Source organism: Mobula hypostoma, chromosome 11 (assembly GCF_963921235.1).
Source record: "Mobula hypostoma chromosome 11, sMobHyp1.1, whole genome shotgun sequence".
Classification (NCBI taxonomy): domain Eukaryota; kingdom Metazoa; phylum Chordata; class Chondrichthyes; order Myliobatiformes; family Myliobatidae; genus Mobula; species Mobula hypostoma.
In genome coordinates this window covers 103,863,988-103,887,627 of record NC_086107.1, presented here as the reverse complement: position 1 = coordinate 103,887,627, position 23,640 = coordinate 103,863,988, and the positions used below count along the sequence as shown (strand labels likewise).

Sequence of the window (23,640 nt, the reverse complement as noted above, 5' to 3'; positions counted from 1 at the left end):
AAGCAGCATCGAGCTTCAGAGATCCTCACCAACCAGGCCTGCTCTTTTCTCGCTGCTACCAACAGGTAGAAGGTACAAGAGCCTCAGGACTCGCACCTCCAGGTTCAACAATAGCTACCACCCCTCAACCATCAGGTTCTTGAACAAAAGATGATAACTACACTCTCCTTTTGAGATGTTCCCGCAACCAATGATCTCACCTTAAGGACTCTTTATCTCATGCTCTCGTTATTTATTGCTATTTGTTTATATTTGCATTTGCAAAGTTTGTTGTCTTCTGTGCTCACTTGATCTTTCACTGATCCGATTTACAATTGCTCTTCTTTAGATTTGCTGAATATGTCCACGGGGAAAAGAATCCCAGGGTTGTATGTGGTGATGTACTCTGATAATAACTTCTACTCTGAACTTTGAGGATGGAAAACAAAGTTTAATGTGGAGATGTGGAAAGTACTGCATTATGAGGAAAAATGTAAGGAGACAATGTAGAAAACACCATCGGATGATAATGGTTTGTGTGTGTTGAGATCTGTGGGCTTGTGTGAGCAGTTCAGTGAAGGCAGCAGAACAGGTTAAGAACGTCGTTAAAAATACCAACAGGAACCCAGGCTTTATAAATAGAGGCCTGGAGTACACAAGCAGTGAGTCACACTGTACCCTTACAACACGAATATCAAAACAAAGCTGCAGATACTGGAACGTGAAAGTGAGCACTGAAAATCCTGTACCAGTGGTGGTAGAGGCAGATACTTTAGGGACATTTAAGACACTCTTAAGCAGGCACAGGGATGACAGGGAAATGAAAGGCTACGGAGGGGAGAGAAGGTTTAGACTGATCTCCGTGTAGGTTCCAAGCTCAGCACAACATTGTGGGTTGAAGGTGCTGTAGTAATCTATGTCCTGTGTTCCTTCTGTACAAGGATTTCAATACAAGAGCGGGGATGTCTTATTGGATCTTAAAGGGCTTTAGTGAGACTTCTCCTAGAATATTAGTTAAAAGTCTGATCTCCCTGCCCAAGCATGGACTCGAGACAAAGAGACTTCAGCAAGGATTCAGCTGGCGGCTCGGAGACACAGGAAACCGCGGGTACTGGAATCTGGAGCGAAAGCAAACTGGTGGAGAAACTCAGCAGGTCCCGACGCAGGCTCCTGCTACGGGGTCCCAATGCAGGATTCTGATGAAGGGTCCCAAAACAGGGTCCCGATGTAAGGCCTTCACCCAAAATATCGGCAATCCCTTTGCCTCCACAGCTGCTGCCTGACCTACTCAGCTCTTCCCGCAGGTGATTCTTGGGAGAGGATTCTCTGAAGAGGCTTCCTTCCAACGCTACAACTAAAGCAGTTGGTTCCACTCTTTTCAGACAGCCCTGCCAATTCTTTCCTGTCCCCTCCCTTTAGCACACTACGGTCTGCCTCCACTCCGAGCTGTGACACTGCATTCCAGATCCAAACTGCCAAATGCGGCATTGGCTCAGCTTCCTTGTTGCTCCTTCCCTCAGCTTTCCCTCTGGGAATGGAGGACATGTCTTGTCTAAACTGCTGGGCACGCCTTTCTGCGCCGCACTTCACAGCCCCCTCCCTCCTTCCTTTTCTTCCTTGGTCTGCATTCTCATGTTCCACCTGCTCCCCGATAACCTTACTTACAGCTGATCCCCTTGCTCCCTCTGGTTTTACCCCACACCCTTTCCCCACCCTCCCTGCTCCTTAGTGAGCTTTCATTTCCTTTTTCTTAAAAACAGAAGTTTATTCAAACGTCAAACACTGTACAATCATCCAGACTTCATAAACTAGATACAGCTTCAAATTAAAATATGATCATTACTATCTAAACCACATTCGAACCCTTGAGGAGCCCACAGTTCCCAGAAATCAACCATTGTACCCACAGTCACTGTATGCTCCTCCCCCAAGGACATCTGGGCACAGAAAGAGGGGCAGGCAGTTGGCTCAGGCCCTAACCCTACCCTAGAAACCCCCTGCCTATTTCAATTCTTCCCTTGCACATACAAACTTACAGCAATACCTGACACTCCTCTCCCACTATAAATAAGTTAGATGATCATTAGTCATCCTCATCATTATGCGCTGTGTCGTATGACGGGGGCGATCAGAGTCTTTGACTATGAATATTCTTGGCACAGAAGTGGTTTGCCATTGCCGCCTTCTGGGCGGTGTCTTTACCAGACGGGTGACCCCAGCCATTATCAATACTCTTCAGAGACTGTCCGCCTGCTGTCAGTGGTCGCATAACCAGGACTTGTGATCTGCGCTGGGCTCGTACGACCATCCATCACCCGCTCCCGTCGCTTCACATGACCATGATTGGAGGGGCTAAGCGGGTGCTACACCTTGCCCAAGGGTGACTTGCAGGCTAGCGGAGGGAAGGAGCACCTCCTTTGGTAGAGACGTATCTCCACCCCACCACCCAAATCAGCCATAAATCCCAAGAAAGGCAAGCGGAGTTGGACCAGGTTAATGAAAGCATAGGAGAAGAAGAAGAATAGCCCTTAACTCGGCAGTGGAGTTATCGGGGCACCACCATGACAGTGTGAAGCTATTCTTGTTCTTACGTGGCCGAGTTGCTAGTTCGACGCTCAACCTGACTTGGATTCGAACTCGGGAACCTTCGCTCTGGGGACCGGCGCCGATATTATTGCGCCACCAAGCGGGACTAATCAAAGCATGGGCCAAATCAAAGTGACAGAGTCCAGTGACGCTTTATCTCCAGTAATGCGATCAATAAACACAATAGGGATGGTTTTCCCATGGCTCGCATACTAACAATCTAATCCTAATGAGGGTGTATGGGGTGTCCAGGGAGGGGCTTTTCCACTTTAAGAGCTCTCCCGCACAGGTCTCGTGTCATTGTTGGTTATGACTGACAACCAACGACCCTGACACAGAGCCCTTGACTGCTTGCTGCCTAGACTCATAAGTGGCCGGCTTGGCCAGGCCCAGGGGCAAGGGGACCGGGAGATCCCCTGAGAGACCCTCTTCCTTCTGTACCGGGTGATGTCGCATTGTATTTGTACAAACTTGTTAGGGTGAGTCAGCCATTCCAGACCTGGATGCTTTGTGGTCTGCTAAATCATTTACTTATGTATATTGAATGATTCACTGGGCCACCGCTGTGGAAAGTTAACTTCCCATGACAGTAACATTTCTGATATTTGGCATTTTTAATGTCTGGACGCAGTAAGATCCCAGCTCCAGCAGACATAATATTTTTAGCTGTTCTCAGGAGAGGGTGTAGCTGGCAGATGTAAAATTTGATATCTGTTCCATTTTCCCTGGATAAGTTGGTTGTCTTCTTGAACTCCTGCAGACCATCTGGAGAAGGTGCTCTCACTGTGCAACCAAAAGAGGACCGGGATGGGTTTGAAGAAGGAAGGATAATATATATTTCCAAAGTAACACGCACAAAAATGCCGGAGGAACTCAGCAGGTCAGGCAGCGTCTATGGAGAGGAATAAAGAGTTGGCATTTTGGGCCAAGACCCTTCATTAGGACTGGAGAGGAAGGGGAAGAAAGCAGACAAAGAAGTTGTGGGGTGGGGGGGGAGGAGTACGATCTGGCATGTGAGCGCTAAAGCTGGGAGAGGGGGAAGCTTGGTGGGTGGAAGAGAGGGGTTGAAGTAAGAAGCTGGGAGGTGATAGGTGGAAAAGGTAAAGAGCTGAGGAAGAAGGAATCTGATAGGAGAGGAGACTATGGGAGAAAGGTAGGGGGGGGGGGTACCAGAGGGAGGTGATATGCAGGTAAGGAGATGAGAAGGGGTAAGGTGGGGGGGGGACCAGAATAGGGAATGGAAAAATAGAGAAGGGGAAGGGGAAGATATTACTGCAAGTTCGAAAAATCGATGTTTCATTTCTTCATGTTGAAGGCTACCCAGACGGAATGTGAGGTGTTGCTCCTCCAGCAGATGCAGAGTGGCCCCATCATGTCAGCAGGGGAAGCCATGGACCGGCATGTCGGCACGGGAATGGGGAGTGGAGGTAAAATGTTTGGCTACCGGGAAATTTTGCTCTTTGCAGACGAGGCAACTTCCAAATCAGGAACACTCAGCAGATCAAGATCAGTCTGCATCTGTGGAGAGAGAAACATCATTAAACTTTCAGGTGATCATATTTCTAATGAGTTTCAGAGTATTCTGGAGTTACCGGTTTTATTGGTTGGAGGGATCTCGTTATGTAAGCCTGTCGACATCCTGAAGGCTGGGTATAATACGATCCCGCCTCCTGGCTGCGCTCTCGATGTCCTGGTTGGTTGCGGATCCCGCTCCTCCGCCCCCGTTCAACTGATTGGTTGCTCGGATTGTCGATCAAACGCTGAGCGCCTTGCTCCCCCGATTGTGCGGAGTGGACCAATAGGGAGTGGCAGCGACTTACGACATCGGCAGAGAGTTTGCGGAGAAACTTTTCATTCAAAAGGTGAGAGGCAGGTGTCAAAGCCAGAGAAATAAAGCCAGGAATCAGATCGGCGTAGTGAGAGAGAAAGAAGAATCGGGGAGAGAAAGAAAGAAAATTCGGGAGAGGCGAGGGAAAGAATATGGGGTGGGGAGAAGGAGAAGGAAAGGGAGGAAGAGAGACACCAGAGGGAGGAATAAAGGGAGAGAATCAGGTAGAGATAGAAAAGGAGAAATTATACAGGAGAGGAGAGAGAGAGAGAAAGGATCGGGAAGGAGAGACGAATAAAGGGAGGAAAGAGGGAAAGATACAGGGAGGTTGGCGAGGAAGAATGGGGAGGAGAGAGGCGGTGGGAGGGAACTGAATGCTCTAGGATATTTGATATTTTGGACAGGGAAGGAAATCGGGGCGGTGTCGTATCATTGATAAAGGGGGATATTAATGCTGAAATGGTGTCACAGTACCCGCTGCCCAATTAAAAGCAATTTGGGGCAACTGCCATATGGTAGCTGCAGTACCGTGTGTTGCATATGACAGGGGAAACGAGGGCTGCCTGCGACAAGGTAGTATCTTAGTCACACAGAATTGACAAATTAAAATGGAAGATGAATTCTTTGAATGCATATTAGGTGCTTTCTACATCAATATGTTAAGCAACCAATCTGAGTAAACAGTGTTTTAGATTGGGCGTTCCCTACTTGGGGTGCACGGACCCCTTGCTTAATGGTATGGGTCCATGGCATGTCAAAGGTCGGGAACTCCCGTGTTTTGTGCACTAAAAATGATTCATTGATAATCTTGTCAGGAAGAGGCCTTTGGGGAAGAGTGATTATAATCTGATAGATTTTTACATTTAAGTTTGAAAGTTATGCACTTCAATGCAAGTGTCTTAAATCAGATAAGGGGAATTATGAAGAGTCCTGACGAAGGGTCTCGGCCTGAAACGTCGACTGCATCTCTTCCTAGAGATGCTGCCTGGCCTGCTGCGTTCACCAGCAACTTTGATGTGTGTTGCCTGAGGGGAATTATGAAGGTGTGATTGGAGGTTTGGCTGTGTGTGTGATTGCGAAGGTATGGTTAGCATGCAAATAAATAATGTATACGTAACGAAAAGCAGTCACTTTTACCAGCTCCTGCTCTTTCCCTCTCTCCACCTGTTATTCTGACCTCAACCTTCAGAAGCAGGTTCAGAGTGAAGTTTAATCACTGGCATATGTCATAAAGTTTGCTGTTTTGCAGCAGTGATAAAGTGCAATACATAGGCTGTGTACATACATCTATTGATGCCTCTGGACACACCTTCAGTGATGTTCCTGCAATCATCGGGTGTTTCGGGTCTTTCAACATCATACAACCTCCTCCAGGTGACCCAGCCGGGGCTGATCAGACCCCAGCTTGTGTCCAGATGGCTAGCTACTTATGACTCCATGGCTCCCCTCTTTTGAGCCACAGCCATCTTGAGGCCCTCTCTGCCGCATCGGTGGTCCTGCGGATGGCTCTCCTCTATAAATTACAATAACACATATATAACATCAATATATATGTTGTGTTATAAGTACTATATAGCACTACTTATCTGTAATAAGTAGAGCAAAGAGACCAATAATAGTGAGGTGCTGTGGTGTTCATTGGTTGGTTCATTGTCTGTTCAGAAATCTGATGGTGGAGGGAAAGGAGCTGTTCCTAAAACATCGAGTGTGGGACTTCAGGCTCCTGCACCTCCTCCCTGAGGTAGCAGTGAGAAGAGGCCCTGTCCTGGGTGATGGGGGTCCTTCATGATGCATGCTGCTTTCTTGAGTCATCGCCTTTTGAAGACGTCCTCGGTGCTGGGGACGTGATGGAGTTGGCTGGGGGTTGTAACTCCCTGCAGCTTTTCCTGGTCCTGTGTGGTGGCCCCTCTGTACCAGAGAGTGATACAACCAGTTAGAATGCTCTCCACAGTACACCTGTACAAATTCGCTAGAGTCTTTGCTGACATTCCAAATCTCCTCAAACTCCTAATGAAAAATAGCCATCGCCACACCTTCTTTGTAAATATGTTGGGCCGGGATAGCTCTTCAAAAATGTTGCCACTCAGGAATTATAACGGCTCACCATTCCCACTGCTGATCTCTCAGAGAGGAGTGGTGTTTGTTTCCTTGGCATCCTCTTCCTGAACTGCACAACCAGTTCCTCGATCTTCCTGGTGTTGAGTGCAATGTTGTCACTGCAACGCCACTCAACTAGCTGATGTGTCTCGCTCCTGTACGCCTCCTCGTCGCCATCTGAGATTCTGCCACTGACACTCGTGCTGTCAGCAAACTTATAGATGGCACTTTTGAGCTGTGGCTAGCCGCACGGTCACAGGTGTATAGAGAGAGAGAGTAGAGCAGTGGGATAAGCACACACCCCCGAGGTGTATCAGTGTTGGTTGTCGGCAAGGAGTTGTTACTTGGCTGTGGTCTCCCAGTGAGGAGGTCAAGGACCCAGTTGCGGAGGGAGGTACGGGGGCCCAGATTTTGGAGCTTGTTGATCAGAACTGAGGGTATGATTGTATTGAACGCTGAGCTGTAATCATTAACAGCAGCCCCATGTGTGTATTGCTATTGTCCTGGTGGAGAGACTGTGAGACTGCAACCTCTAAAGATGGTCCATAGCGATAGGCAAATTGCAGAGGGTCTAGGTCCTTGCTTAGGGAGTTGATCCTGGCCAGGACCACTCTCTCAAAGTACTCCATCACAGTGTCTCTGTTATTAAAGCAGCTTGCCCTGCTTCTCTCGGGCACTGTGTGATCGTCACCCTTTTGAAGCTGGTGGGGACAGGTGTATTAAGCACTTGTGTGTTACTACAGATCGTGTTTCTCTCAGAGGGTATAGACAGACTGAGCAGGTGAGAACATGGCAAATGGACGAGACACTCAGTGGCCACTTTATTAGGTAAACCTGCTTGTTAATGCAAGTATATATAAGTTTGCTGATGACACAATTGTAGGCCGTATCTCGGGTAATGATGTGTTTGAGTACAGAGAGGAAATTAAGAACCTGGTGGCATGGTGCGAAGACAATAACCTATCCCTCAACGTCAGCAAGATGAAGGAATTGGTTGTTGACTTCATAAGGAGTAGCGGACTGCACGACCCAATTTACATCGGTGGTGCGCAAGGGGAACAGTTCAAAAGCTTTAAGTTCCTCGGGGTCAATATCGCAAGTGACCTGACTTGGTCCAACCAAGCACAGTCCACTGCCAAGAAGGCCCACCAGTGCCTTTACTTCCTGAGAAAACTGAAGAAATTTGTCCTGTACCCTAAAACCCTCACTAATTTTTATAGATGCACCATAGAAAGTATTCTTCTCAGGTGCATCACAACCTGGTATGGAAGTTGTCCTGTCCAAGACTGAAAGAAGCTGCAGAAGATCGTGAACATGGCACAGCACATCACACAAACCAATCTTCCGTCCATGGACTCACTTTACACCGCACGCTGTCGGAGCAGTGCTGCCAGGATAATCAAGGACACGACCCGCCCAGCCAACCACTTTTCGTCCCTCTTCCCTCCGGGAGAAGGCTCAGGAGCTTGAAGACTCGTACGGCCAGATTTGGGAACAGCTTCTTCCCAACTGTGATAAGACTGCTGAACAGACCCTGACCAGGATCTGGGCCGTACCCTCCAAATATCCGGACCTGCCTCTCAGTTTTTTTGTACTACCTTACTTTCCATTTTTCTATTTTCTATTTATGATTTATAATTTAAATTTTTAATATTTACTATCGATTTGTAATCCAGGGAGCGGGAAGCGTAGAATCAAATATCGCTGTGATGATCGTACGTTCTAGTATCAATTGTTTGGCGACAATAAAGTATAAAGTATCTAAACAGCTAATTATGTGGCAGCAACTCAGTGCATAAAATCATGCAGACATGATCTCGAGGTTCAGTTGTTGTTCAGACCAAGCATCAGAATGGGGGAAAAAATGAGAACTGAGTGGCTTTGACAATGAAATGATTGTCGGTGCCAGATGTGGTGGATTGAGTATCTCAGGAACTGCTGACCTCCTGGGGTTTTCACACACAGCGGTCTCTAGAGTTCACAGAGAATGGTGCAAAGATCAAAAAAGACTTGTGGGCAAAAACGCCTTGTTAACGTGCGAGAGATCTGAGGAGAATGGCCAGACTGTTTCAGGCTGACGACAGTGGTGTGCAGAAGAGCATCTCTGAACATACAACACTTTGATCCTTGAAGTGGACGGCCCACAGCAGCACAAGACCATGAACGTGCACTCAGTGGCCATTTTATTAGGTACAGGAGGTCCCAAGTAAAGTGGCCGCTGAGCGTAACATGAAAAATGTGAGGTCAACCACTTGAGTGTACATTAGATTAGATTAGATTATTGTCAATTGCACCAGGGTGTTACGAAATAGTTTGCGTCCATGAAGCTCCCAGAGTAAACAGTTTATGTGATAATAGTAAATATAACATAACAAACAAGTTCAAGAAATTCTGCAGATGCTGGAAATCTCGAGCCACACACACTGCTGCGTGAACTCAGCATGTCGGGTTGAGGGGAATGAGCAGTCGACGTTTTTGGGCTGAGGCCCTCTGTCAGGACTGGAAAGGAAAGGGGCAGAAACCAGAAGCCATCTTCCGTCCCCAGTCACCTCCTTGTGCAACCACAACGGCTGCTCCCCTGTCTTGAGGCGGCAAAGACCAGACTCAGGTCGGGAGACCACCTTGTAGAGCCTGCTTACTTATTACAGCCGAGAAGGAGACCATTCAGCCCATTGGGTCCATGCTGAGCAATCTAATCAGACCCATTTCCCTTTCCCTTGTAGACCTGTAACTTACGTGCCCATCAAATCCCCAGTTGATTCTCTCGTCACTCACCCAGACTAATGGGTAACTTACAGCGGCCAGTTATCATATAGGATGGGGTTGAGAGAGAGAATAAATTGGCCATATGGCGGAATGGCAGAACAGACTGGATGGGCTGAATGGCCTAATTCTGCTCGCGTGTCTTGTGGTGAGGGAAGCCGCCACGGTTAAGCAGAGAAGACCTTGGGTCACAGTTGAAATAAGGCCTCTGGAGTTGTAAATTGGAGATTTAAAAAAAAGATTAGCTTTATTTGTACGTTGAAGCATACAGAGAAATGCACCGTTTTGTGTCAAATTAAATCAGCAAGAATTGTGCTCAGCTCAGCAGCCTGCAAGTGTCAGCACGCTGACAGTGCCAATGTAGCATGCCCACAGCTCACTAACTTTAACTGTGTGTCTTTTTGGAATTTGGGAGGAAACCAGAGCCCCCGGGGGAAACCCATGCGCTCACTGGTAGAATGCACTAACTCCCAGACAGCGGAGGGAATTGAACCTCGATTTTTACCGCCAGCACTAACCCCTCCGGTACAGTGCCACCCAGAGGTAGGACTGACCGCTGTCTCGTCCAAAGAGCATCTACGTTCAGTCTATTAAGGTGACCCTAAGCTTGTATTACCCATCAGTCTGAGTCTCCATCCCACTCCCAGTCCTAAAGCAGGGTCTCAGCCCAATGCGTCGACTCCCTCTGAGTTCCTTCAGCTGCGTGGTTTCTCTTAAGATCCCATTGTCTATTGTTTCCCATTTCCAATCTGACCTCTGTCCTGGGCTGTCTCCAGTGTTCCAAAGTAGCTGAGTGTGCTCAAGAAATGGTACTTTGCTTTGTTTCCAGATGTGTTACACACTACATTTCAGATAACCAGCCACGTATCCCATATTTTCAGCCTCATCTTTCTCTCTCTGGCTATTTCATGATTGTCTTCCCCATTTTTACGTTGCTGCAGCCCACACCCTCTCCACATAAAACTAACAACTCTTTATCCTCCCATAGACCTTCTCCTTTAATCTCTCCACCCTCCCACCTCCTCTCAGCGATTTGAAACTTGTTTCTTTTTTAAAAAATCTTTATCTGGTTCTGATACAGTATCAGGAACTGGAAATGTTATCAGCTTTCCCCTCCACACCTGCTGCCTGATCTGCTGAGTATTCGTAGCAACCTCTCACTCGACATCAGCAAGACCAAACAGGTGATTATTGACCGCAGCAGAAGAATCTGAGGGTCCATGAGCTAGTCCACATAATGGGATCGGAAGTGGGGAGGGCAGCCGCTTTAATTTCCTTGGTGTTATCACATCAGGGCATCTGCCCTGGGACCAGCACGCAAGTGCCATCACGAAGAAGGCGAAGATGGGATACGTGGCTGGTTATCTGGAATGTAATGTGTAACACGTCTGGAAACAAAAGGAGGTGCTGTTTCTTGAGCACACACTCAGCTATTTTACTAGAAGTTTGTGTAGATTTAGCACGTCACCTAAAACTTTGACAAACTTCTATAGGTGCACTGTGGAGTGAATCTGGACTGGTTGCATCACGGCCTGGTATGAAAAAGCCTATGAAACGTGGTGGATACAGCCCAGTCCATCACAGGGAAAGCCCTCCCCAGCATCCAGCATATTTTTACAAGGAGCACTGCTGCAAGAAAGCAGCATCCATCATCAAGGATTCCCGCCATCCAGGCCAGGCTCTCTTCTCACTACTACCATCGGGCAGGACGCACGGGAGCCTCAGGTCCCACACCACTGGGTTAGGAACTGTTATTACCCTACAACTGTCAGGCTCCTGATTAGATTAAGTTATGAGGACACACGGTCCTCGTTTATTGTCATTTAGAAATGCATGCATTAAAAAGTGATACAATGTTCCTCCAAAAAGATAACACAGAAACACGGGACAACCCAAGACTAAAACTGACAAAACCACATAATTATAACATATAGTTATAACAGTGCAAAGCAATACCGTAATTTGATAAAGAGCAGACCATGGCCATGGTAAAAAAAAGTCTCAAGTCCCGATAGCCCCATCATCTCACACAGACGGCAGAAGGGAGAAACTCTTCCTGCCATGAACCTCCAAGCGCCACAAACTTGCTGATGCAGCACCTTTGGAAGCTCCCGACCGCAACGGACTCTGAGTCTGTCCGAAAACTTCGAGCCTCCGACCGGCCGTCCGACACCGAGCACCGAGCACCGTCTCTGCCGAGCGCTTCGACCCCGCCCCGGCCGCCGAGCAACAGGCAAAGCCGAGGACTCGGGGCCTTCCCCTCCGGAGATTCTGGATCACACAGTAGCAGCGGCAGTGAAACAGGCATTTCAGAAGTTTCACCAGATGTTCCTCCGTGCTGTCACGTCCGTCTCCATCAAATCAGGATTGTGCACGGCCTCCTACTTGACAGATAACAGATATTCATCACCGGAGAGGCCGCGCGCGCTGCATCACGCCGCCATCTTCTCCTCCTTGAATCGGCATGGATAACTTCACTCACCTCAACCCTGAACTTAATCCATAACTATAGATTTTCAATGACCCTGCAACCCATGTTCTCAGTAGTTTGTGTATTTATTTGCACAATTTGTCTTCTTTTACACATTGGTTGTCAATTTTTGTGTACATCTGTTTTTTTTTCATAAATTCAGTTGTATTCCTTTACTGTATTTTCCTGTAAACGCAGGCAAGGAAATGAATCTCAAGCTGGTTCATGGTGCCTTGTACACACTTTGATAATAAACTTTGAAACTTTGAAACATTTTCCTTGAAGGTGGGGGAGAGAAGGAGGTGTGTCTGGGGAAGGTATGTAGATAGGGAAGGCGAGGGAGTGCCCTGGGCATTCAGACAGAGGCCTGCGAAAGAGATTCTAGATTTATTTTACATCAAGTATTTGGACAATTGTTGGCCAGTGAGTGTCTTGAACCCTTTTCACCAAACCCAGAAACTTTTCACCCTTGTTCAAGAACCTACTCACCCATTATACTGCATTTCCCAGAAAATTGTCTGCTGCCTATATTCCTTAACTGTCAACTGTTGAGAGGGGAACAGCTCTCTTTCCAGGAGCCTGAGATCCCACACCACCAAGTTCAGGAACAGTTATCAGGCTCCTGAACTAGTGTGGGTAACTTCACTCACCTCAACTCTGAACTGATTCCACAACCCACAGACTAAATTTCAAGGTCTCTACAATTCATGTTCTCAGTATTATTTAGTTAGTTTTATTTGCATAGTTTGTCTTTTGCACAATGGTTGTTTGTCAGTTTTTGTTTATGTATAAATTTTGGTAAATTATAGTGTATTTCTTTATTTTCCTGTAAATGCCTGTAAGAAAATAACTTCAAGGTAGTGTATGGTGGCGTACTGTATATATACTTTGATAATTTACTTTGACCTTGTAACTTCCTTGTGTCCTCTTCAAAATTTGTTTATTTATCACTAACAAAATTTAGCAAGCAAAAATTCTTCAGTTTCTTCATTTATACAGTACTGTGCAAAAGTCTTTGGCACATGTATATAGCTAGGGTGACTAAGACCTTTGCACTGTACTGTATTTGTCAATGTGGAGGGAGACCGAGTTTGAAGATCTGGGAGGAGCAAAGGTTGTTGGCAATTTTGAGAGTGGAGCCCCGCAGAGCGGTGTGCGGCAGATGGCAGAGAAAAAGTACCAGATGCGGTCGGGGTGCGTGAGGGGTGGGGGGTGGTGTGGGTGCAGACATGCCCAGCCCTGAGACACCAGGCAAGGTCATTTGATTTCAAACAATTGGTTTCTGATCATTATAGAATGTCCCTCTGATGCTTTCTGCTCCCTCTTCTTTCTAGCTTTCTCTGGCGGACGCACTGTCCCATTCCCATTCTGACATGTCTATCCACGGCCTCCTCTACTGTAAAGGTGAAGCCACACTCAGGTTGGAGGAACAACACCTTATATTCTGCCTGGGTAGCCTCCAACCTGACGGCATGAACATTGATTTCTCTAACTTCCGCTAGGCCCCACCTCCCCCTCGTACCCCATCCGTTATTTATTTATATACACACATTCTTTTTCTCTCTCTCCTTTTTCTCCCTCTGTCCCTCTCACTATACCCCTTGCCCATCCTCTGGGCTTTTTCCCCCCCGCCCCCTTTTCTTTCTCCCTGGGCCTCCTGTCCCATGATTCTCTCATACCTCTTTTGCCAATCAACCGTCCAGCTCTTGGCTCCATCCCTCCCCCTCCTGTCTTCTCCTATCATTTTGGATCTCCCCCTCACACTTTCAAATCTCCTACTAGCTCTTCTTTCAGTTAGTCCTGATGAAGGGTCTCGGCCTGAAATGTCAACTGTACCTCTTCCTAGAGACGCAGCAACTTTTATGTGTGTTGCTTCCTGCTCCCTTCCCGTTTTCCCAACCATGATTCCCCTCTCCCTGCCCTCTTCCCACTCTCAGTCCACAACAGAGACCCAGACCTGAATCAGGTTTATCGTCACTCACGTATGTCATGGAATTTGTTTTTTATTTGCAACAGTTGTACAGTGCAATACATAAAATTACTGCAGTACTGTGCAGAAGTCTTAGGCACCCTAGCTATATACATGCCTAAACCTTTTGCCCACTGCTGTGTAATCTAAAAATCTGAGGCTGCAGCACTGAGGTATAACACTGTACATCTTGCCAAGACAAATAGTAAACCGAAATGTGTTGCTCTGTCTCCTGTCATCCGGCCAACCTCCTACCCAACATAAATTCCTACATTGTGAAGTTTAATGTTCTGCAATGGTCTTCAGTACAGCGCCTTATCAAATGTTTTTTGGAAATCCAAATATGTGACATCAACCACTTCCCCATTATCCACAGTGCATGTACTTACATATGAAACATAGAACAGTACAAACAGGAGCAGAGTCTTCTGCCCAAAATGGTGCTAGTCTGAACTGATCCCAACTGCCCACACATGGTCCATATCCCTCCATTCCCTGCTTGTCCATTGTCTGTCTAAACATTCCAGCACTTGTCCTGGCTTTGTGTTCCAGGCTCCCACCAATCTCAATGTCCAAAAGGTTTCCTCATCTCCTTTTAAATTTCCTCCTCTGACCTGAAACCTAAGCCCGCTTGTATTTGAAAATTATGGCTTGAATGGCTACTCTATCCATGGATTTCATAATTTCATCAATGTCTCTCTAATTGTTCCTCTAACACTTTGGAGAAAACAGTCCAAGTTTGTCCACTCTCTCCTTAAGGCTAATTAAAGACATCCGTTAGTCTTGCGAGACCATGGATCTGTGCCTGGAAAGTTTTCACTCTCCATGGCGCAGGCCTGGGCAAGGTTGTATGTTAGACTGGCAGTTGCCCATGCTGCAAGTCTCCCCTCTCCATGACACCAATGTTGTCCAAGGGAAGGGCAGGCCTTGCTCAAGAACACAACACACTGCCTCGGCTGGGGCTCGAACTCATGCCCTTCAGATCGCTAGTCGAATACCTTAACCACTTGACCACGTGCCCACACTCTCCTTAAGGCTAATGCTCTCTAATCCAGGCAAATCCTGGTGAACCTCTTCTACACTTTCTCCAAAGCTTCCACACCCTTCCTGTAATGTGGTGATCAACACGGGACATGTTGCTTTAAATGCAGCCTAACCAATGTTGTATACAACTGGAAAATGTCTTCCCAACTTTTACACTCGGTCATCGTCGTCATTATGCGCCACTTCATATGGCGTGGGTGATCATGGCCTTTCCGCGACCGTGATTAATCTTGGCAGATTTTTCTACAGAAGTGGTTTGCCATTGCCGCCTTCTGGGCAGTGTCTTTACAAGACAGGTGACCCCAGCCGTTATCAATACTCTTCAGGGATTGTCAGTGGTCGCATAACCAGGACTTATGATATGGACCAGCTGCTGGAAGGACCATCCACCACCTGCTCCCATGGCTTCATGAGCCTGACCTGGGGGGGGGGGGGTGGAGTGACTCTAAGCAGCAGCTATTCCTTGCCCAAGAGTGACCTACAGGCTAGCGAAGAGAAGGAGCACCTCCTATCTCCTTTGGTAGAGTTATATCTTCACCCTACCATTCAATATTCCAACTAATTAAGTCAACTGAGCTGAAATAGCTAAAGAACAATGTGGTTTAGCTACAAGAAACACGATATTGATGTTAAGGATACTATCAGAACGAGCTATTCAAATGCAAAAAGATTTGTTTGTTTGTTGTATCGACTACACAAAAACATTTGATGAAGTGAAGCACAATAAGTTATTCAAAATATTACAGGAAACTCTAGATCTAGATTCGAAAGACCTCCGCCTAATCAGAAATCTGTACTGGGAACAAACTGCCGCTGTAAGAATAGATGGAGAAGTGAGTCAGTTTATGAAAATCAAGAGAGGCGTTAGACAAGGGTGTGTTTTCTCCCCTGATTTGTTTAATGTATACAGTGAAACAAATAAGAGACATCTTGGGAATCAAAGTTGGCGGTGAAAACATCAATAATTTTAGATACGTGGATGACACTGTGTTAATTGCAAGTACGGAGGAAGAACTACAAAACTTAATTGATATAATTGTTGAAGAAAGTGCAAAAATGGGTCTATCTATCAATTGCAAAAAGACAGAATGTATGGTGATGTCCAAAAAGAAGGAGAATCCTATCTGCAGGCTGAGAATAAACGGGGAAGACATAAAACAAATACAGAACTTTTGCTACTTAGGAAGCTGGGTGATATCAGATGGCAGGTGTGACTTGGACATCAAGAGAAGAATAGGGATGGCAAAAGGCACCTTTATGAAAATGAAGAGTATACTGACCAATACTAAACTAGGCATGACAACCCGCCTCAGAGTACTGAAATGTTACGTTTATCCAGCTATGTTATATGGCTCAGAATGTTGGACAATATCTAGTAACACGAGGAAACAAATTAAAGCAGCAGAGTTGTGGTTTTTGAGGAGGATGCAAAGAATATCATGGACGAAACGAATATCTAACGAGGATGTCAGGAACAGAGCAAACACAGAAAGAGATATAATGTATGAGATCATGAAAAGGCAATGTGACTTCATTGGACATGTGATTAGGAAAGAGGAGCTAGAATGCACGGTAATTATGGAAAGATTGAAGGGAAGAAAGCAAGAGGAAGGCAAAGACAAATGATGATGGAAACAGCAGCCAGAGAACTGGAGATGAGTACCAATTAATTGATCCACTTGACCCAGAACAGGAATGTGTGGGCCATGGCAGTCAAGCTCAAACTGGGCATGGCACCTGATGATGATGATGATGCTGTATGACCTCTTTACCTACCTACTTGTGCTGCCACTTTCAGGAAACAGTGGGCTTGCACCCCTAAGACCTCGCTGGACATCAACACTCCCAATGCTACCACTTCAACAGTCTCCAATACATTGAGTTAATCTGCATCACAAAACCCTGATGACTCCTTCTATCTTTCTTACTCTGACTCCTCATCCTTCTTCCAGTCCAGATGAAAGGTCTCGGCCTGAAACGTCAACTGTTTACTCTTTTCTATGGCTGCTGCTTGACCTGCCGAGTTCCTCCAGCATTTTGTGTGTGTGTGTGTGTGTGTGTGTGTGTTGTAACCCTGATGATTTAGTGTTTTCCTAAGTGCTTTGCTGTGCTGATTTCAATAGTAGCTACTAACGTTTTCCCTGTGACAAATGTTAAGTGTCACAAGCCTGCAGTTTCCTGCTTTCAGCTACCTTCCCCTATCGAATAAATGTGTTATGTTCGCTATTTTCCACTGTAATGGAACCTTCCCTGAATTGAGAGGATTTTGGAAAATTAAGACCAATCCATCATCAATCTCACTAGAAACTTTTAAAACTCTCAGAGCCCTGGGATCTGTCTCCCTTTAGCTCAGTACTGCTTCCATTCTGATCGTGATTTTCCTGAGGTTCTCCCTCCCTTCCCGTCACCAGTTTGCAGATATTACTGGTGTCTGTTGTGTATCTAATATTTTGGTAATATTTGAGTACTATGGTAAATATGTTGATTAAGCAATTTTTATTGGTTTAAATCATTACAGGTTATATGTAAAAATGTGTGAATTGCATATGTCATGATGCTACCACATGATACGTGTGCTCCTCGCTTAAAGCAAAGATGAAGTTAGAATCACATTTTGTATTCCCATCTATTCCTTTCAATTAGTTTAATGTTTTGGACTGACAATATAAAACAGTGGCGGTGAGGTACTTTTAAAGCTAACCTGAGATGGTTACCGGCCTGTTGAAGCTCAGCGAAAAATGGTAGAGTATATTAAGAAAAAACACAGCATGTGCAGAGATGGTTGAGTTTAAAAAAAGGCAGAAAATGGAAGAATTCACATGTTCATAAACAGTGAGTACTGAGTGATAATGCTAATAAAAAGAGCAAAAAAGAGGTTGATGCATTTGATGACATAATGGATAACTGAATTTTATATACTGAATGGATCGAGCAATATTTTAAAGCAAATGGAATAGCCAATAAGAAACAAGTACCAATCTTGCTGAGTGCATTGGATAGGAAAACATACAGTCTGCTTAGGAGTTTGACTGCTCCAACCAAACCAGCAGAAATGAGCTTTGCTGATAACGTCAAAGTAGTGCAGGAACACTTAGAACCAAAGCCATTGATTGTAGTGCTCTTTTGGTTTCATGAGTGGAATCAAAAGGAAGGGGAGTCCATTTCAGTGTATGTGACTGAATTGAAGTGATTGTCTGAGCGTTGTCAGTTCAAAGATAGGCTTAATGATTTGCTGAGATTATTTCATTGTGGAATCTTACAAGAAAGCATTCAAAAACAGCTCCTACCCAAAGCACAATTCACATTTAAAAGAACAGTTGAAATTGCTGTATCAATGGAAACAGCAGACAGAGATGCAATCGAGTTGCAGTCAGGAACGAAAGTGAACTTGAACAAAATTGCAATGTCTAAACAGAAACCTGCCTGGCCAAACAAATAGTGTTACTGTTATGTCAGGGGCTCACATACATCAAACAACCACAAATTGGCAACTTGATTGGAGATCCATCTACCATTTGCATGCCACATCCCCTGTAATAGCATCAACTGAAAGTGAACTAAGAAGGGTACAGGATGATGCCACAACAGTCCATGCCAAACGCTATAAACTATTTCCCAGCAGTGGACAAGCAGTTTTTGGTGCTAATCTCTGAGCCTCTGGTTGGAAAGCATATTGGACCAAGGAAAGACCATGTTGCTCAGAGGGATTGTGAAACTGACGAAAGCAGTGGTAGGCAACAGTTTTTGTTGGCAACATATCTGATAAAGCTTCTGATGTGTTAATCAGGCAGTTACTTGCGAAATTGGTATTTGTGAAATGTGGCTTGGTTTTAAGCTGGAAGAGAGTTCAAGGAGCTTCAGGAAAGTTGCAAACATTTGGCTTTTGAGTTTCAAAAACCAGAATCTACTCTGTGTGCATTAAGAAACTTCAAGCAGGAGACAAAAAGCTGCTTGTAAAAGTAGATGCAAAGCCCAAAGCCCAGCTGGATGAACGGAAGGCCAAAAAGAAAGGAGTCAATGGAGATATGAAAACAGAGGATTCGTCAGATAATGTGGATGTGGGGTCGGAACGCTCGGCAGAGATGGTGCTCGGTGCTCGGTGTCGGAGACTTGGAGTTTTTGGACAGACTCGGAGTTGGCTGTGGTCAGATGCTTCCAGGATGCTGCATCGGCAAGTTGGCGGCGCTGGAGGTTCACCATCTGCGTGAGATAATGGGACTTCCGAGAGACTTTGAGACTTTTACCGTGGTCTGTTCTCATCAATTTGTGGTATTGCTTTGCACTATTGCAACTATATGTTATAATTATGTGGTTTTTGTTAGTTTTTAAGTCGGTTTGACATGTGTTATCGTGATATCATTCTGGAAAAACATTGTATCATTTCTTAATGCATGCATTACTAAATGACAATAAAAGAGGACTGCGTGTCTTCATAATCTAATCTAATGTGTAAACTAAGAGGAGAGATCAGATCGTAAAGGGAGCAATGAAGGATTAATAAAAGAATACGCCAGTAAACTAAATGCACCTTCCCAAGATGAAGATGCACAAACTTGAAGAAGAAAAAGGAGGGAGAAGAAAGGCACCCAGAGCATCAGAAACACGTCCTGCAGTCTCAGAGTCATCTCCTTCAACCACCACAGAGGGGACCCCAGAACCTGGGATTGTTTCACAGCCACAAGTCTAACCTGCCAACAGAGTGATTCCCCTTTGTCAGGAAAGAAGTTATCTCACAAGAGTAAGAAATCCTCCACAGCGATTAGATCTTCAGGCCTGAATGGAACAATTTAAAAAAATTACTATGCTGTGGATGCCTGTATAGTAGTTGTATTATATAGACTGCATCTATAGATGAGGTGCATTCTATATAGAGTTGGAGTTTACAGCTAAGCAGGAAGGAGTGTTTGTATTTAATATTTCAGTGATATTTGAGTAATCTTGTGTGTGTGTGTATATATATATATATATATATATTGATTAAGCATTCTTTATTTGTTTAAATAATTCATTACGGATTATATGTAAAAATAGGTGAATTGCATACATCATAATACATGCGCGCCTTACTTAAAGTAACAAATGAAATTAGAATCACATTTCGGACCCACCTTTTCCTTTTAATTAGCTTAGTACTTTGCACTTGCAAAACAGAAGTGTCCTCTATTGTAAAGACTGATGCAAAATTATCCATTTAATTCACTTTCCATCTGTTAACAAATTATTAATTCCTCAATCTAGTTTTGTAAAGGACCAACACTTTATTAGCCCTTTTCTCCCCGAAAGTATCTGTCAGAACTCTTTTAACTCCTTTTAGATTTTTGAGAATGACTTTGGAATATGGTGGTGGTTGAAGTCTGACCTTCTGTCCTATCTGCATCCAGCAGATGCATACTTCCTGCCACCGCATGAGATTCTTCTGAATGCTCAGGTTTCCTCTTGTGTTGTAGGGGATTCCCTTAAGGTTAATTTGCACGTTGAGACGATACTAAAAATGCAACATTAGCATTCATTTTAAGGGGACTAGAACATAAGGCGTCGGTCAGGCCAGATAAGGCGTTGGTCAGGCTGCATTTGGAATATGGTGAGCAATTTTACGCCCAGTGTTTAAGCAAAGATGTGCTGGCCTTGGGGGATGTTCACAAGAATGCTCCCCAGGAATGAGAGGATTAATGTATGAGGAGCGCTTGATGTCTCTGGGTCTGCATTGGATAGAGTTTGGAAGGATGGGGATGGTGATATTGGAACCTACTGGATACTGAAAGACCTGGGTAGCGTGGATATGGAGGGATGTTTCCACTAGTAGGAGAGTCTAGGATCCAACGGCATAACCTCACAATAAAGGGACGTCCCTTTAGAGCTGAGATAAGCAGGAATGTCTTCTCTTTCTGAAAATGTGGCATTTGTTACTACAGTGGGCGGTGGAGGCCATGGATTTGAGGCAAAGATTGACAGGTTCTTGAATGGCAAATGAGTTAAAGGTTACAGGGAGAAGGCTGGAGAATGCGGCTGAAAAAGCGATCAGCCTGTATCGAATGGTGGAGCAGAACTGATGGGCCAAAGGCCCTAATTCTGCTCCTATACTCTATGGTTTTATAGAGATGTGTTGGTTGGTAGATTAATTAGCCGGTTAGATTTTTCCCTCTTGCAAGTAAGTAGTGGAATCTGGAGGGAATTGATGGCAATGTGGGTAGAAAAAAAGTGTTAAAAAAATTGAGGTTAATATATTGATGGTTGGCACAGAATCAATGGGCTGAATGGCCTAATTTCGTGGTGTATGACTTTCTCATTGGACTGTATCTATGCTGCATATCCTCAACGATCCCCTTATGTCTCTTTGTCTCCATTGTCTGATCGCAATCTAATATACACTAGCACTTTGCTCTTCCAGATCTCCCAGCGGTTTCCTGAAATTGTTGATGCCCCGTCATACTAATGAGAAGAATGGAAGGAGATAGAAAACAGGAAATATTAAGCAAACACATTTCTATTATAGAGGAAGTGATAGTAGACTGTTTAAAAGAGTGTTTCGGCAGAGAGTGTGGTTTTATGTGAGGAAAATTTGGTAGACTGCTTCAAAGTTAGAGCTAGTGGAGTGAGGTTGGGTAAATGAGCATTTTGATTTCCGAGAAAGCATTTGGTAAGGTGCCACATACTGCCGAGTCAGTTATATTCTCATCCTTCCTCTTATGACACCGATATGCAACATTAGGTCATGGCACAGTACAGGCTCTTTGGCCCACAATGTTCACTGGCTACTGTAAACCTACTGCACGATCAAATTAACCCTTCCCCTTCTACACAGCCCTTGGTGGAACCATTTCCACTGACAGGAGAAGGAGCAAAGGCAGGTTACTAGCACCTTAAATCCACTCGCTTTGGGCAGACGTGGCACGCCAGCTTATCTAGGAGAAGGAAACTCCGCTGCCTTGTGGCTATACCCTCTCATGGGGACGGCATCGAGAGTAAACCCCGAGGTAGGGGCGGGGGGAAAGATTGGGAGCTGGAGTCCCTACATTGAGTTTAACGCTGACTGGCAACTCCTGCAACACTGTTGGTGCCAAACTGTATCGGTCTCTGCCGTTCCTTTGGGTTCGTCCGACGTGTGGAGGGAGGGAACTTGCCACACTTGCTCTCCAGATTGTATTGACTTGACCTGCATGTCTAGACAGCTGGGACGCAACGCCCATGGTCGGCCCTGAACGACAGAGGCCTCTCTCTTTTTTAGGCATCCGTTAGTCTTGCGGGACCATGGATCTGCGCCTGGAAAGTCTTCACTCTCCAGGGCACAGGCCTGGGCAAGGTTGTATGGAAGACCAGCAGTTGCCCATGCTGCAAGTCTCCCCTCTCCATGACACCAATGTTGTCCAAGGGAAGGGCACTAGGACCCATACAGCTTGGCACTGGTGTCGTAGCAGAGCAATGTGTGATTAAGTGCCTTGCTCAAGGACACAACACGTTGCCTCAGCTGGGGCTCGAACTCATGACCTTCAGATCGCTAGTCGAATGCCTTAACCACTTAGCCACGTGCCCACAAAAACGGGCCTCTCTCTCTACACAGCACACAACCCTCCATCTTTTTTACGTCCATGTGCTAACTCAGAGTCATCTAAACATCCCTGTGACATCAGCCTCTACCACAATCCCCGGCTGGACCACAAAATCGTACCGAGTCTGTGCTGGCTCTCGGAATGAGTTCACTCCCCCCACTTTTTTCCCTCTAGGCCCCCCTGTGGCTCATGTGCTCATCGATTCCTACCCCCACCCACTCACTCCACCCCCCCACCCCAATCTACGGAAAATTTACAGTAAGCCGATAAACCCGCGTTTCTTTAGACTGTCTCAGCATCTGGGGAAACCCGCGCAGTCACGGGGAGAAAGTTCAAACACTGCGCCCAGTCAGTACCGGGGGCCGGGATCGAAACCCCGTCACTGGGGCTGCAGGACAGCAGCCCTTAACTGCTGAGGTGCCACCGCCACCCAGCAGCTGACAGTAATATACCGATGTGGTTTGGCTAACAGAAAGCATTTGTCAGGGTGTATGAGTCATTCGCAAGCCGGCAAGCTGGAACTAGCTTGAATGCTTTGGGTTTCATCCCAGAGCCTCCATCGATCACATCGGTGACTCACTTAACAGGAGCGTTCTGCTGCCGACACATTTAAATCTCTGGAGCGCTGTAGGAGGCCAAACAGAGAAAGGTTAGATTGAGAAAGCAAATCGGACGGAAGACGCGGAGTGCCCTGCAAGTGAGACAGATAAGCGAGTGGGGAACAGTTTGCTCAAATGGAGATCCAAAAATTAGCCCCTGAAAATGCTAGGAGTGTTTAGAATCAGGTTTAGTATCACCGGCATATGTCGCGAAATGAGTTAACTTTGCAGCAGCAGTACAATGTATGATTAAATATAGAAAAACCTGAATTACAGTATCTGTGTGTATATATGTGTGTGTGTGTGTATATGTATGTATTGTATACATTATAATATATATCAATGTAATGTATGTAAAATAAGATGTATTGCACTTTAGTATTTTATATTATACATAAAATAGTTAAATAAGTAGTGTAAAAACAGAAATAAAGTAGTGAGGTAGTGTTCATGGGTTCAGTGTCCATTCAGAAATCTGATGGTAGAGGGAAGAGAAGAGGCTGCTCTTGAATCACTGAGTGTGTGTCTTTATACTTACTTTATACTTTATTGTCGCAAACAATTGATACTAGAATGTACAATCATCACAGCGCTATTTGATTCTGCGCTTCCCGCTCCCTGGATTACAAATCGATACTAAATATTAAAAATTTAAGTTATAAATTTAATTTCCGGCTTCTGTACCTCTTTCCTGATGGTAGCAATGAGAAGAGGGCATGTCCTGGGTGGTGGGGGTCCTTAATAACGGGCAATGCCTT

At 45.4% G+C, this 23,640-nt stretch overlaps 1 protein-coding gene across 3 annotated transcripts in view; it reads left to right on the top strand.

The window, feature by feature from the left end:
* The first annotated feature begins 433 nt into the window (after window positions 1–433).
* LOC134354044 (leukocyte antigen CD37-like) overlaps window positions 434–23,640 on the top strand; it is a 93,136-nt gene continuing 69,929 nt past the window's right edge. For 2 of the 3 annotated variants that reach the window (XM_063062741.1, XM_063062745.1), the window contains exon 1: window positions 434–472. In XM_063062741.1, coding sequence (XP_062918811.1) covers window positions 471–472 — 2 coding nt within the window. In that variant the 5' untranslated portion in view covers window positions 434–470. Of the gene's footprint in view, window positions 473–4,327; window positions 4,428–23,640 lie in introns of those variants that run through there. The other variant, XM_063062744.1, reaches the window with a different exon arrangement.